Source organism: Dermacentor variabilis, chromosome 3, assembly GCF_050947875.1.
Source record: "Dermacentor variabilis isolate Ectoservices chromosome 3, ASM5094787v1, whole genome shotgun sequence".
Lineage (NCBI taxonomy): Eukaryota > Metazoa > Arthropoda > Arachnida > Ixodida > Ixodidae > Dermacentor > Dermacentor variabilis.
In genome coordinates this window covers 187,093,501-187,108,790 of record NC_134570.1, presented here as the reverse complement: position 1 = coordinate 187,108,790, position 15,290 = coordinate 187,093,501, and the positions used below count along the sequence as shown (strand labels likewise).

General features: G+C 44.9%; 1 protein-coding gene across 1 annotated transcript; it reads left to right on the top strand.

Moving 5' to 3' along the window:
• Window positions 1-2,212: 2,212 nt before the first annotated feature.
• On the top strand, window positions 2,213-8,600 carry LOC142574947 (uncharacterized). The gene is made up of 2 exons (XM_075683932.1): window positions 2,213-2,389; window positions 8,253-8,600. The coding sequence occupies exons 1-2, from the start codon at window positions 2,213-2,215 to the stop codon at window positions 8,598-8,600; spliced, it is 525 nt and encodes a 174-aa protein (XP_075540047.1).
• The last annotated feature ends 6,690 nt before the right edge of the window (window positions 8,601-15,290 follow it).

Genomic DNA, 15,290 nt, shown 5'->3' with positions numbered 1-15,290 from the left:
TTGCACCGCGACTTTCAGTCTTCTTGCATTGCAAATGAACATCATCTTCAGTAGATCTCCCCGTAACAATGTCGAACCCATATGTACACACTTATTGACGCGGTCATTTCTTCCGAAGATTACCTCAAATATTTAGAACCTAATATCACCCGCGATCTAATGTGATCGCCTTCCGTCACACGCGTCATAAACAAAGCTAACCACCTCCTTGTCTATCTATGAAGTAATATTGACGCGTGTACTGGTTTAGCCTTTTCTCGGGGACCACATTTCACGAGCTAAAAGGGCAAAGTTATCGCTCAGAGCCATACTCGCCTGCATCATACGGAACTTATTCGAATGTTGTCATTGTTTCTATCTTTTGTGAGTATCTCGCCGAGCCTTTTGTAATGCGATTGTATGCGTGACACCAAGTGTGTAGTACTTTCTGGAAGGCAACTATTACTTTAAAACGGTCGACGGGTAATGTGTAAAAGCCGGCGCGCTTGGCACACAGATCAGATTTCGGTGATCGCCTACTACGCTCGCCGTCATCGTTGTGCTTAGACTGTAACTTGCATTTGTGGGCACATGTTAGCTATATAAAGAAGTTGGTTTCATGGTTCACAGTTTTTCTACACTCTTCCTCACCGTCACTGCAACATGACATCATTGCAGTTTCCCCGCTCTCCGTTAAGTTATTAGCTTATCAATCTCTTGTAAAACAAAAGTTGGAATATGCATGCACGATCTCGCACCTCAATAAATTCAACCTTAGAAAGACTCTTTTGTCGGTAAAAAAGCGGGCAGCCACCTTAATGTTGTCGAGTACTCACATCATAGAAGTGATACTCAATTAAAAATCGAAAGCTAATTTTCTCGTACTAGATAATCAGCGCTGAACATTTAGATTTAGCCTTTAACTTAAACTCTATCGTACCTCTCTTCCGACAACACCCTCATCAAACCAGCATACCGTCTTTAAGCCGTAACAGCCACCATAAAGCAGTTTATTCACCACATGATCGAGCGCCCGCTCATCCTTTTCATTCAGACAGCAATCGAGCGACGTAATCTTCCAATCAGGGTCATCGTTCATGCTGATTCTGCGCGTTTTGTGTCTGCCCTGTGAATAACTTGCCTGATTGTGTCATCTGCTTGTTTTATTTGTATCGTGTTTATGTCGACGTGTTAACGCGCTTATCGAGTTGTCTGCTATTTTTTGCTTGCCGTGTTTCATAGCGTCAAATTTGTCACTTCCACTTGTGGTGCACGCTCTGTTCAATATTTGTCGATTGGTATATTTTATAAGTTTTCGCGTTCTTTTTTTGCATTTCTTTCTTACCCTATATACGTGCCCATTTTTAGTTCTTGCTTTCTTCTTGCTGTTTTGTTTACCTCCATTTATTGCTTACAGGACTAGAATTGTTTCTCTTAATTTGTATACCACCCCCACATCTCGTAATACCCCTCCAGCAGGCGTATTCGGGGCATTGTAAATAAATAATATATAAATAGCGGGTATGAACCATGAGCAGAGGGCGAACAAAAAATAAACACGAAAAAGTGGGACTTAAAGCTTCACATAAATTCTAACATGCGAGTTGGATCTGAATATTATTTTTATATGCGTGATCTTGTACGATCATTTCGGCCCTTAGCCTATCATTTTGCATAAAATTTACGTTCGCGCGAACATAAGAGAAAGGTTTGCTGAGTACCGATAACCGCATAAGTATGGTATCCTTGCGATTGGCAACTAGTCAGAAGAAACGGAAATCTCAGAATGGTCCCTGCACATTGTAATTACATGTGGCTGCAGCATTATGGTGTGTCAGTACACTGCTAGCGTGGCAATAGCATTAACGTCGACAGCCGTCGGGTGCTGGGCTCCGCCGGAATTCTTTTTTCGTACACGAACCACAAATGTAATGTGGTTTTTCAAGTAAAGTCGCAGTTATTGCATTAATGTCGTGCCAGCAGGGATAAAAGCAATATACTCTGTGGGCAGAGCAGATTCTGTAGAAGTCACGCGGTGTGAAGCATATGTTAGGAACGACTTGAAGGCATCGAATACACAATGCGTACGAATGTGCGCTTTATCTTGTTGAAATAAATTGGTGTTTACTGGGAAATGCAGGACTCTTGCGCATCTCGTCTCCGTGCTTCGCGTGGGCTTGCTCTGGTATCACCTCAAGAAGAAGAGAAGGAGGAAAGCAGGCCCGCAGCCACCATGGAGGCGACGTGCTTGGATTCCAATCCTGCAGAAACAGGCAGCAGCAGCGAGAAGTCCGAACACTCTCCGTCGGTCACGAAGCTCTCGCCCTGCGCCGACGCCTCTGTCGGGCCACCAACGAACTCGGCGCACGGAGGTGGGAACGACGGCATCGCCGTGCTGCCTCCCATTGCGGTACGTCCACCCTTATGCGCCGTCACAGATCTCGAGGAGCATACGAAGAATGTAATGGCTAATGCCGGTAGCCGTGTGCCACAGTATACGACGTTGTAATGGTGTACTGGTGACTGAAGTTCCGTACAGGGAGGCATTTTTCTCGGTGTCTATCCATGCTTAAGCTTAAGTTACTCGAGTGCATCGCTCTTAAATGACAAAAGGCACTTTGTTATTTTGTTTCTTACTAGCTGCTACTCCTACTGGCTGTGCGGTTAGAGTCTCAACGGGAATACGTTTTAGGCACTTTAGTTAAACCTATTACGTTTTACCGTTACCTTTCAATTTACATTTATATTGCTTAGCTTCGGACATGCCTTGATGTTTTATTTACTCGAGCAGTAATCGGTGACTACACAAGTAGAACGCTTTGTTATAAATACCTGGTTTGAACATTTATTCCCGGTAATTGTAGCCTTCGAGGCCAAACGTTCGAATCTTACGCAATATCTAGCATAGTGCGTCGATTGAGTAAATGGATTATTGAACAAAACTTTTTCGCCATAGGTATTCTCATCATCGCTTGAATTAGCGCAAGCATTTCAGACTGTATATGTTTACGTGTATAACTTATGTTAACGTCCTACCGCTGATGTGCCTGTCACAGATCTGAGGCCTTTCTTACGAAATAAACTGCGACATCACTGGCAATGCACGTGGGACGCGCAAACAAATAACAAACTGCACGTTATAAAGCCCCTGTTAGGTTTTTGGCCCTCCCCAACAAAATCTCGGCGAACAGATGTCCTATTCTGTCGCCTCAGAATAGGACACACATTTGGCACCCATAGTTACCTGCTTACTGAAAGTGAACCTCCAACCTGTGGCAGATGCGGTGAGAGGCTTACCGTCCTCCACGTGCTCCTGGAGTGTCGGGAAGCCAAAACGGAGAGAAAGAAACATTTTCCGCTTGCTTACCATTATAACATCCCTCTACACCCGGCTATGTTTCTCGGCAAGGAACCGCTTTTTGACACCAAGGCAATCCTCAACTATTTGAATGATGTCGTACTACACGTTATATGCCCATTAAATTCGTAGAGCATCCTCGCTCCAGAGGATGCCACTGCGATAACAGTTTTGCATAGCACATGCCTCCAGGCCCTTGTTCTTCAAGGGCTCTAAGGAGGCAACAGTGCTCTCGCATATCTTATAACCATATATATTTTTACACATCGTATCATTCTTTTTAAATGCACCTTAAATGTTCATAGTACACGTCATAAGACATCGCCATAATCTTATTGTACAGATTTTGCGCACTTTAGCGCGAACATTTTTAAGGCCCCTCTACAGCCACGTCACACCAACTTCATCGAACTCATGATTTCATTGCAAACTCATTAACATGGACCTTGCGCTCTTTGGCCATAACTGGCCCTTGCGCCATTAAAAACCACATATCATCATCAACTTATGTTAACGTGCTTTACGAAACTTTCTTGTGCACTGTTTCTGGGTTCGATGCATGATGTGTTTTACAATCGTGGCATTTAAATTGTTCAGAACAGGCTGGACCACGATCATGCGCTTGCTTATATAAGCGCAATTTCTCCATGCCGATTCCCTATTCATTCTCACGTTTTCTGCAGCGTAGCCAACCCTTCAAGAGCTGACAATCGTAGTCTGCTAGTAGATCTTCGCAAATATTCTCTCTGGTAAATCGCCGGGGTCATCTTGATCATAGTGTTCTGTGAACGACTGTAGTCGCGTGGGCTTCCACTAAGGCTTCCATGCGTTCGATTGACGAGCGCCAATGTAGTAGAAGAAAGAGACAACCTGGTTGCTGTAGAGGTGTTCATGCTTGGAGGCGAGATCTTGTGGCACTTGTGTGTACTCCGTTCCTCCGTTGCCTTAACTTAGCGCACGTCGTCACGTCAGTGCGGAAACGAAGCTCAAGGTCGCGCGTGTGATCGAAGCCCTTGGCTTTCAAGTTCTCGAGATTCGAAAGACTTTCTTGGGGCTTCTCCTTTGCGCTTTACAAGAATGGAGCGCAAGTATTGGATGTGTTCTAATACCTGCCGTAAACGCCAATGTAAAGGGCTAAGCAGACATAGGTCAAGTCTAACGAAGTTATCAAAGAAGGCAGCTTCACGAAGGCTATACCAGAGACAGAAACGATGCAGGCTAAGTTGCTCTCCAAACAAAATGGCGGCTGAGGAGGATGTTTCGAAACTCGTGGGTACGTCGTCTGCGCCTGAGAAAACCTAGCGCGCGTTTCTATGCGCCCGATCTACGCTACACTGTGCTTTGACACTGTGATTCCGCTACACATGCAGCGGAATCGGTCCCCTGAGTTACTAAGCAAGGCAATATTATCAGCGAATCGCAAGTTACTAAGGTATTCTCCATTAACTCTTATCCCCAATTCTTCCCTATCCAGGCCTCTCAATACTTCCTGTAAACACACTGTGAATAGCATTGGAGACATCGTGCCTCCCTGCCTGACGCCCTTCTTTATTGGGATTTTGTTGGTTTCTTTATGGAGGACTACGGTGACTGTGGAGCCACTATAGATATCTTTCAGTATTTTTCACACACGGCTCGTCTACACCCTGATTCCGAAATGCCTGCATGACTGCTGAGGTTTCGGCAGAATCAAACGATTTCTCGTAATCAATGAAAGGTGTATATGAGGGTTTGTTATGTTCCGCACATTTCTCTATCACTTGATTGATAGTTTGTTGTGTTCACATGGGAGGTTGTGGCGAAGTACTGCACCAGGGTGGCTAATCCTGCCCTGGTGAGGGAGTGCGTTACCGGTTTTGGTCACCGACATGAAGCCGCACTCCAGGCCTGTTTGTGCAATTTTATCAACACGCGGATTCTTTTTTTTAATTGGGAAGAAATGGGGTAAAAGTTAATGGAGAATACCTTACTAACTTGAGATTCGCTGATGATATTGCCTTGCTTAGTAACTCAGGGGACCAACTGCAATGCATGCTCACTGACCTCGAGAGGCAAAGCCGATGGGTGGGTCTAAAAATTAATCTGCAGAAAACTAAAGTAATGTTTAACAGTCTCGGAAGAGAACAGCAATTTACAATAGCTAGCGAGGCACTGGAAGTGGTAGGGGAATACATCTACTTAGAACAGGTAGTGACTGCGGATCCAGATCATGAGACCGAAATAATCAGAAGAATAAGAATGGGCTGAGGGGCGTTGGGCAGGCATTCTGAGATCATGGACAGCAGGTTACCATTATTCCTCATGAGAAAAGAATATAACAGCTGTGTCTTACCAGTACTCACGTACGCGGCAGAAACCTGGAGGCTTATGAAGAGGGTTCGGCTTAAATCGAGGACGACGCAACGAGCTATGGAAAGAAGAATGATAGGTGTAACGTTAAAGGATAAGAAAAAAGCAGATTGGGTGAGGCAAGAAACGCGAAAGAATGATATCTTAGTTGAAATCAGCAAAAAGAAATGGGGGCATGGGCAGTACATGTAATGAGGAGGGACGTTAACCGATGGTCATTAAGGCTTACGGACTGGATTCCAAGGGGAGAAAAGCGTAGCAGGGGGTGGCAGAACGTTAGGTGGGCGGATGAGATTAAGAAGTTTGCGGGGACAACATGGCCACAATTAGTACAATGACCGGGGTAGTTGGAGAACTATGGGAGATGCCTTTGCCCTGCAGTGGGCACAACCAGGCTGATGATGATGATGATGATTGATAGTGTGAATGTGGTCTATTCGCACTATCATTCTAACTATTCACACTCATTCTATGGCTATTGTCAATTCCTGCTCTGCTGCAGCTTAGCGCTTCTAACTTATTGGATCGCCGCAGAGGTCGCCAAGCTTACTACAAACTGAAAATTCAAATATGTGCGTAAGTGGCCACGTTTCGCGCCATTTCAGCTTTTCGCGTATCCTATGGGCCGTCAGCTTTCGTGATCCACCGTGCGTACTTCGTTCTCAAATTACTCTGAGATATCGTTGCTTTAGCTTTAATACACGATCACAACATGCCAACAGTGGACGTTGGAAAGCAGCGTGTTTTATTCCGTGATGGTCGGCCGTGCTCGTTGCTGTCTTCATCACCTATTTCTTGAGTTGAATTGGAATTGTTTTGCGTCTAAAAAACAATTTTAATTTTCAAGCTTCAAGGTTTTTCGTCCACGGGCAGCTCTCGCAGTTCTGGCAAACTCTGACGAAAAATAGTCAAGCATTTTTTTGCACCCTAGTGTCCTATAATTCACTCAAATATCACATACAGTTGCATGTATCAATTGGCTTTTATACGGGTGAGCACACGTATAGTAAATTAAGCCCCCCTATTTTTGCGCTGAAGGTTGAAAAATTTGCAGGAAAAATTCCAGCCGACGTCGGCTGAACAATAATGTCGGTGGTAATGCAATTAGCATTAAACCAGTGTAGCAGCACAGTGTGTTGCCAAACTCTTCACTTCTGTGTAGCCAACTCCTTCAGTTTCCTGTTGCTGATATCTTCGCTTCTCTGTAGGCTAACGCTCCTCACTCAACGCACGCTCTTGCCCCGTTTCGTTCGCTTCATTTCTTTGTCTATCCTAACCGACTTCAATTTGCTGTTACCGACTTCTAAAATGCGTTGTTTTGGCTCTAGATGTCTATCTATGGAACTGCCTAGTGGCGCGAACCTATTTTGGAGGATTGGGAGGATTCACATACCTTGTTTCGCAAGCCCTGTTGCACATACGGAATTGTCCAAGTTGTCTATTCGGACAAACAAATAGTGGCACATACGCAGCGGTCGAAGTTTTCCTGAAAGTGTTTAGATGCGGACGGACACACGGAAAAGGGTGTTGTGTTCCTAAAGAACGCCAATCACAATAAAGTGAATGTAGAGGACGAAATAATTGTAGTCATTTGTTGCTGCAGTATCAAGTTAACGTTCGGTGGACGTGATACGCTAGTCGTCTGTTCAAGGCCTAGTGTAATGCAGCTATACAGTGGACTGCTCTGCAGATAAACTTTAGTGCCAAGAGTGCCAAGTGCAAGTAAGCATAATCTGCGTCATGGTTGCACACTCTTGTTACACCATAAACCCGCTGTCAGCTTCGCCTGTAGGCTACCGTGAGATATTGTGCACTGTTCTTTGCACATATGCGTTTCATACTTATATGTGACGCTTACTAGCTAAGTTGGAGACAACCAGAGCAAAAGCACGTCTTCAGTGCTCCTGGATTAAAGCCGGCGAGAAATTGCACATGTGTAAAGAATTACCAACAGCAAGCACACCACGTTATGTACTTCGGCACTCTCGCTCTATGATTCACTCACTTGGACTTTGTTACTACAATGCCCTCTGCTTAGTAAGCACAGTCGGCAGCAAGCGTGTGCACTACGGCACTGCAAACAAATAAATTTCTTCTGGTAGAATCACGCTGCGTCAAATTATTTGAATAAATCGCGTCGGTCTAAGAGGCGTACGTTGGTTAAGCCCCTTAACCAATTGTACCTTTTCATTAGACAGTGTTCCAGCCCTTTGAACCAAAATGTTAGTTTTTTTGTCTTCGTTAACATCAGCAGCTGCCCGCTGTTAACTGCAGAACGAAGGCGTCCCCGTGCTATTATTAATTATGCTGCTTTCCTGCGTTCGATGATTTCAGGGTATAAAGCGCGATCTTTTCAATCTTATCTTAGCACCTAATCCATTCCTATGCTTCGTTAACGCCAGATTGCGCCCTGAGCTGCAATGAAATTGCTGAAAGCCAATTGCCCACGCCCGGCAGCGCAGCAACGTGAACGAGTTTTGAAAAGCGACTGCGTCTCTTCTAGAAATGCCCACTCAAATGTGACGCGATGTTGAAGCCTAGAAACCTTTTTACGGCTACATTCCAGGTTCAGCCTGTCCCCGCAGTGACGCCCGATCCCGCGCCGAGATTCGGCGCGTGCAATGCGTGCCTGGGCGTGTGCGCCGTGTTACTGTTCGTGCTGTCGGCGGTGTTTGCCGGCATGATGACCTTCCACACTTTCCGGCGAGTCGAGTTCGTCAGCAGGCTGCTGCAGGAGGTCGTCAACGAGACAAGGCGCCTCGACCTCCGTGCGGCCGCCGCGACTCTCGATGCCAGCACGATGCCGTTGTTAGGGATCCGGGACGGACTCGATCCCGACGGTGGAAACGCCGATGACGAGTCCGTTGCGATTGATAACGGCACAGGCGTATATTTTCGAAGACTTCGTCACTGACACAGTGGAGCTATCTGTAATTCTTTAATGAAATGCCGCTTCTAACACATTCTCTGCGTGCGATGACTGCAAACAATGACATTGCATGACAAGTTCAAAGGTCGTATTTACAACGATCGCGTTTTGAAACGCTTAAGCCCCAACCACAAGGAAAACAATTCCAGCAGATTTTCGGTAGCGTCCGGTATCGTCAAGAACAGTGCGACGCTGGGGGCAATACTCGCTCGACGCGCAATTCTGTCCATGTCAGGTCATCACGCCTATACCCGAAGTGGTTAGAAAAGCACGAAAACCAGCCGAAGTCGTGTGATGCAGGTCCGCGCCGACACAGAAATTCTGTAGGGAACTTGTTTCTTATGAATGGACTTTTTAGCTTTGGTAAGATTTGACGTTTATGTAGCCGGACGGCATCGGTTTCTACCAGCGATAACATTTTTAGCACAGTGCTGAGCACTCCGTCTTAGCATTGCGGCATAAACTCTGTCGCCCGTGGATGCTCACAAGCCAGGCGCTAGTTAAGCGACATCTTTCGAAAGCCCGATTTCGAGATATTTCACGTAACTAGCGCTGGTCGCATCTATCTATGAAGGTGAGGACAGTATTCTTGGTGCAGGGCTGAACATGCTGTATTAGTTTAGTGAATGACACTTTGTCGGCCATGGACACGAATGTGTCCAATCCCAGTGACTGGAAACCTAGCGACTTTGACAGTATCCTCGAAGGTGATCGTCCAAAAATACCACCACTGCTCGGGTAGTAAAAAAAAACTGTACATCCAACGCACATGGTGGAATTGATCTGGGATAAAGCTTAAATGAAGAGGGCAAATATATGCTATACACGTAACGACAATGCGTAGAGTATTGTTTGTGCAGCGCATAATCTGATGGGATGTCTACGTTTATCCGCCAAAAAGGCCACAACTTCATTGTCATTCGACTTCTATCATTATATATGCACTACATCCTTCACAAGTTATATCGAAATGAAAACTCCAAGTCAGGTGGATGTTCAGCAATGATTTAAGGATATTTATTTATTTATTTATTTACAATCCCCCTAAAGGCCCTCGAAGGAGGGTATTACATGCGGGGGGAGGGGGGCTACAAGCAAAAACACAAGTGTACATTCAGGTACAGCATACATAAAAATAAAATCATTTACAAGAGAGTTTTTTTCCGCGCAACAAGGCACTGTATTTATCATATTGAACCAAGAAACCCAAAAAAAAAGCAACGTGCATCAAAACATCAGGAGCAAGCAACAACTCACAAAGCATCCAAAATATCAGGGAAACACAATAAGAAAACACAACATTTTTAACAGCACGTCACAGTAGTGCAAATTGTTTCCTTAAATTTGGCTATGCCAGTTTCCATGGCTATGTACGAGGGTAAATCGTTCCAATCGATGATAGTGCGTGGTACGAAGGATTGAGCGAAAGTTGATGACCGACACAAAATTCGTTTCACTTTGTTAGGGTGACAGCGGCGAGGAAAGATAATCGGCGGTGACTAAAAGAACAAAAGAAAAAGACATCACAAAGTTAGGAGTGGTGGAAAATTTTATGAAATAGTGATAAGCGAGAATGTTTTCGACGAAGGCTCAAGGATTGCAAACCGGCACGTTTCTTTAAAGATGTAACGCTGGTGAGTGTTGAATAATCTGAAAAAATAAATCGAGCAGCACGGTCCTGCAGGGCTTCAAGGTTAGAGGCTAGATATACCTGATGGGGTTCCCAAATTGCCGCAGCATATTCAATTTTCAGGCGAATGATTGTAATATACGCCTATTTTCGTACGAGTGGTAACGCTTGCTTGAAGGTTCGTTTAAGTATTCCAAGAGTACAGTTAGCAGCTGCCAGGGTTAAATTGATATGGTGATGCCACGTTAGGTCAGACTGGAAATGAAGACCACGATATTTGTAGGAAGTGGAAGACTCAATCGTGCGGTTATTAATGAAGTAAAAGTTTTCAATTTGAGACTCTCGCCCGTTAAATGTCATTAACTTGGTTTTATAGATATTAAGCGACATTAGCAATTTGGAGCACCATAAAGTAATCGCATCAAGATCAGATTGCAAGCATTGACGATCGATATCAGAGGAAATTGTGCGGTAAATTCCGACATCATTGGCAAAGAGGCGAACCCGGGACGTTACGCGAGAAGGAAGATAGCTAATATACATTAAGAAAAGTAAAGGACCTAGCACGCTGCCCTGGGGGACACCGGAAGTAACGCGGACAAAATAAGAATTGTAGTTGTTAGAGGAAGTAAACTGGAGCCTGGAGGAAAGCAAAGCTTTAACCCAGGCGAGGACGTTAGGGTGAATGTTTAGGCATGCAAGTTTGAGAAGTAATCTTGTGCGGAACGCAATTAAAAGCTTTGGAGAAATCAAGGAAAACTGCTTCTACTTGTAAACCAGTGTCCCCGGATGAGTTTAAGTCATGAACAAACCCTGCAAGTTGAGTTTCACACGAGTAGCCCTTGCGGAAACCGTGCTGATACTGGTATATTATGTTGTGGCTTTCTAAGTATTTGGCAATTTGAGAGTGAATGACATGTTCCATGACCTTGCATATGATCCTTGTTAATGAAATAGGTCTGCAGTTACATGGTGAAGAACGGTCGCCTGACTTGAAAAAGGGTGCTACCTTGGCTATTCGCCAATCATCGGGGATAGTGCTTGACGTGAGGGATTGTGAAAAAAGGGCCGTCAAAATACTACAGATGCCATGGCGTGTATTTTGCAGTATAGTGTTATTGACACCATTATGATCACATGTAGAAGAAGTTTTCAGTTTACTTAAAAGGGAAACTATGCAAGCTTCGGTTACATCAATTTCTGGCATGTGGATGTCAGATATACTATACTTCATAGGTGCGGTAGTAATATCCTCGCAGGTAAAAACAGCCGTGAATGTCTCATTTAGAAGTTCTGCGCATTATGATTCCGGAAGTGAAGTGTTGTTGCTATCATGAAGAGTGATATCAGGATGTTGTTTGGGACTCGCGATGCGCCAGAATCTTCGAGGGTTATTTTTAAGCATAGATGTTAGGTTACGGCAAAAGGAATGACGGCGTGTGGTTTTAAGTACTGTTTCGTATTTTTTATCGCAGCCTTTGTAACGTAGCCAAGAAACCGACGTAACGTTTTTATCGGCCCGTCTGTAGAGTCGCTTTCTTTATTGTTTAAACGCCGAAGCTGTTGCGTGAACCAGGGAGCAGTACGGTTGCTTTTTATTGTAATGGTAGGTATGAATTTTTTTTAGTTTATTTATTTATTTATTTATTTATTTATTTATTTATTTATTTATTATTACCTCAAAGGCCCCAGTGTGGGGTATTACATGAGGGATGGGTGACCACTTCAGTGGAATATGGACTCAATGGCAGCCTTGAAATGATGTGGATTGGAGTGGTGCACGGCGTCGGCGGGAAGGTCATTCCAGTCCCGGGCAGTCTTCACAAAGAAAGAATGTAGGTGCGCAGTGGTCCGGGCAGGCGGAGGATACACAGATTTTTCATGACATAATCGGCAAGACTGGCGGTGTGCTGGAATGATGGCTGGAGTACTAGGAGCAGAATGATAAAATTTGTGATAAAGGCACAGTCTGAAAACATGACGCCTTATATCTAGATTGGAAATTCCTGCTTTTAATTTTAGCTGAGAGACACTAGTGTGGTAAGAATAATCAGAATAAATATAGCGAGCTGCGCGATTCTGAACTGCTTCTAGAGTGTTAGAAAGGGTGGTTTGGTGTGGGTCCCAAACAGAGCACGCGTATTCTAGCTTAGGTCTGACGAAAGTTAGATAAGTTAGTATCTTTAGGGATGGTGGTACGAAGCGCAAGTTGCGGCGGAAGCAACCAAGCGTGCGATTGGCTTCGTTAGTGATGTTCGTAATATGAGGGGACCAAGAAAAGTTATTTGAGAGTGTAAGGCCTAGGTACTTGCATGACTCCACTGATGATATTTCCGAGTTGCAGAGAACGTACTTAGGAGTATGGTGAATCTTCCGTCGATGAAAAGGTATTAGTAAAGTCTTTGTAGTGTTCAGTGACATTAGCCACATGCTGCACCACAAGGTAACTTTGTCTTGTGGAAGTTCTTTAAGGAAGTTTTTAAACAGAAGCCAATTTTCTTCAACCGTGAAGGATAGGTACCTGTCAATAAAGTGTTCTGAAAAACTCAATAATTCGGAATTCATACTAGCAAAGTTAGCTCTGTTGTAGCATCTGATTTTTCTGTTGGTGGCTTGTCGTGTGTTAAACGGGCGTGTGAGGTTGCCGGTGATAATGATAAGAGGAAAGGTCAGGAATGTTTGTAAGGAGCAGGTCGAGAACGTGTCAGTTCCAAGTAGTGTAGCAAGGACGAAAGCGATACATGATGTCTGTTGGCCCGCCGTGGCTGCTCAGTGGCTATGGTGCTAGGTTGCTGAGCGCAAGGTCGCGGGATCGAATCCCGGCCACGGGGGCCGCATTTCGATGGGGGCGAAATGCGAAAACACCCGTGTGGTTAGATTTAGGTGCACGTTAAAGAACCCCAGGTGGTCAAAATTTCCGGAGTCCTCCACAACGGCGTGCCTCATAGTCAGAAAGTGGTTCTAGCACGTAAAACCCCAGAATTTCATTTTTTAATGATGTCTTTTGAAAGAAGAATAGCAGTGACAGGTGTACGCCCAAAAGTACAGGCCACGTATAAAGTAACCTTTATCAATTCTGTACCTCTTGTGTCATAGTAGGGCATGGCCAAATGAAGCTTAGGACGACAGAAAGCTGAGCTAGTTGGTAAAGATTCATAATACAAAGAAGAGGTAAGGCATGCAGATAAGGACACAAGAGGAGCGAAGTGGACAACACGAATGCCGACTGTGGACTTAAGGAAGTACTGAGGCGAAAAAAAAAGAAAGAAGACACAAAACTTATCTGCGCATAAGTAGTACTCAGCCTGTTCCTTGTTCTCCTACTCATTTGCATGCGCAGATGCGTTTTGCGTCTTCTTTCTTTTTTTCGCCTCAGTGCTTCCTTCAGTTGATAGTCGGCGTTCATGTTGTCCACTTCTCTCCTCTTGTATCCGTGTCTACACGCCTTACCCCTTCTGTGCATTATGCTGTAGGTGTGGACGTAAGAATGCGAAGGAGAGACAATAAGGATAATGGCTTGATGCGGCTGCATCATCACGTGCTCGCAAGCGAAGAAGGCAAGGAGGGTGTGCGACCTTTCCTCACGCACGCAAGGGTGATCGGAGACGCGCGTATGCTAGGAGGGGGTGGGAGGGCGCAGGTGAGTGCGCATCTGCAGTTTTACTCCGGCTGCGGTGGCTGAGCGGAGTTGTGCGCATCCTACCTTCGATGCAAACCGAGCTGGGTGCGAAGGCTAGCCGGCCTGAGATGGCTTCTGGCATCCTGTTCACTGTGTTCTTGCGCTCCACGTTCACGTTGAAGCGAGAGGCAGCACCAGGGGATTCACTCACGGGAACGGCCGCTTTCATCACGCGAGTGTTCTGACAGCCAGTGTCCGCGGTCATCGACTGAGATGTGTTTGTGTGTGCCTGTGCACATGTGACGACGTGTTTTTTAATTTGATTAGTAAGCGAATGTTTACAGCCGTTTATGCAGTTGAGAGAACGACTAACCTTACCTTGTAAAGCTGTCTAATGATTTGCTCTCGCAAGAAATGCTTCGCCTGTCGGGCGAAACTGTGACTTCTGAATTTTATAGTATATGCCGACATCGAACTGCAGAATTTTTTAGCAACGGGTCATCATTATGAGCGCATCGCTACCGAAAGAGAGAGAATGTGCGTTGTGCACGTAGAGCCAGATTAGACCACATTGTCTCGTGAGTTAGCACATTCCTCGCACTTCGAATGACAGCACTGCAAAATAAATAGATAATTGTTTATAGATCGCTTCCACACGTAATGATAATGTTCTTGGGGAAGTGGTTGTTGAAACATTTCTCCTTAATACCCTATTTGAAGTAACAATGTAATAGCAGTGTTCCTGTTTTGGCTATATTGTGGCTAGATTTAGATGCCTTTGGGTGTGTTTAGCGACAATTTTGTCTTCTTTACCAACCAGTCGCTTCTTATAGCTCAGAAGGGTGACAGTTTGGCTAGTTAGTTTTCCATGAACCTCCCAGCGTTGTGACAATTGACAAAATATTAGTGACTTCGATGTTAAGAAAGTTGCCTCAAAAATGACTATCGAGAGCTCGCATTAATAACGGGATAGTGTTGAGGGCCCGTGACGCAGAAAATACGATGTCGGAGTCGACGCCATAGTCTGCGTTGGCGTCACAGTATTCAAGAAAAAGCTTGTCTCGCGTCACTCGTGTCAGCGTAGGTGTTGTGCGAAAAACCTTAAGCCGCGTGAAAATAAAAAAAATGCTTGTTTGGCTGCGAATTCGAACCACAGACCTCTGGTTTACGACACCATCACACTATCCGACTCACCCACAGTCGGTTTTTTTTATTTCCTTTATTACTGACATGGTAACATAGCAGACAATACATTATTAAAATGCATGAAACTCGCGACAATAGTATCTGCCATTGGTTGGCTGATACGGGGGCAAGAACGCTTAATGTTTGCAAGCTCAGGAAAGACGTGGAAATATAAAAAGAATGCCAGAAGTTTATTACGTCATTACGGCACTACGGGTGAGCAGTGCGCACCGAGGCAAAA

What these genes read in the sequence shown, in the direction of transcription:
- LOC142574947 (XM_075683932.1), top strand. Translation starts at nt 2,213, where the DNA reads ATGGAGGCGACGTGCTTGGATTCCAATCCTGCAGAAACAGGCAGCAGC. An exon ending in CCGTGCTGCCTCCCATTGCG is followed by an intron (nt 2,390 to 8,252) that starts GTACGTCCACCC and finishes GCTACATTCCAG; the next exon opens with GTTCAGCCTGTCCCCGCAGT.